Genomic DNA, 981 nt, shown 5'->3' with positions numbered 1-981 from the left:
TAAAAAGATTACCAAAAAAAGGGTTGTTTTTTTTTTTTTTAAGAAAAGGGATTTATTGCCATTATTTACATCTGCGCTCGGATCTGTGTATAAATGCAAACAGTTCTGTACAGATGTGTTCAAGCGCGGAGTGTACAGGCCCCCTCTGGCTTAAGATAGCAGCTGTCCGTTCTTAGCATACGGGCGGGTGAGAATTTTTTTTTTAATTCAATCCTATTCACAGAATGTACATTCCTGTGGGGCGAAGGGGTCGCCAGTTCTAAGCCAGCGGGATCGACACCGTCCCGTTGGCCCTGCTTCGACTCCTGAAAGGCATGCTGGAGTCCGTGACATCCTCGGGGTGGTCCTCGCTTTTCTTTTCCTTCAAGCTGTTGATGAATCGGAGCGTGATCTCATCCCACTCCTCCGGAAGGAGCATCAGCAGGAACCCGAGGCAGATGGTGACGGTCGCCCCCAGCCGCACAGCACTGAAGATCTTTTCGTCTTTGAGTAGATCGACAGCTGCGGAGGAGAAAGAGAGGAGAAGGCTGACGCTTTAGGGCGAGGTATGACAGTCAACTGGGGCCCGCCTCTTGCTCGGGGAGGAAGGGAAATCACCCGCAACCATTGGATGGGTTGCTGGGTGGAATGCTCACAGACAGTCCGGGTGCTTGAGCTTTTAGCAACAGAATGTGGGCAAACTGTCTAATCTCAGTGGGGGGAGTGAAAGGTCACAAGGGGGGTTGTGGACAGGAGAGGATCTGTGCTGTGTGAAGGTGAGGGATTTATTTCTTTGTGTGTGTGCATGTGTTATTTATACTCCACTTTTCTCATAGGCAGTCAAGGTGGATTACACAGAGTGAGCCAGAACAATTGACAAAATGGGACAGTCAATAAACAATGCAGAAGAAGAAGAAGAAGAAGAAGAAGAAGAAGAAGAAGAAGAAGAAGAAGAAGAAGAAGAAGAAGAAGAAGAAGAAGAAGAAGAAGAAGAAGAAGAAG

The 981-nt window shown here is 47.8% G+C and overlaps 1 protein-coding gene across 1 annotated transcript in view; it reads right to left on the bottom strand.

Annotated features, from left to right (window-relative positions):
- Positions 1-259: 259 nt before the first annotated feature.
- Positions 260-981, bottom strand: part of SLC35F4 (solute carrier family 35 member F4) — a 54,989-nt gene continuing 54,267 nt past the window's right edge. The window contains exon 8 of the mRNA XM_015426586.1: positions 260-501. Coding sequence (XP_015282072.1) covers positions 260-501 — 242 coding nt within the window. The remainder of the gene's footprint in view (positions 502-981) is intronic.

This window comes from Gekko japonicus, unplaced genomic scaffold (assembly GCF_001447785.1).
Source record: "Gekko japonicus isolate JY-2015 unplaced genomic scaffold, Gekko_japonicus_V1.1 scaffold1603, whole genome shotgun sequence".
Classification (NCBI taxonomy): domain Eukaryota; kingdom Metazoa; phylum Chordata; class Lepidosauria; order Squamata; family Gekkonidae; genus Gekko; species Gekko japonicus.
Note: the sequence above shows the minus strand (reverse complement) of the source record. Positions and strands in the feature narration are given on the sequence as shown.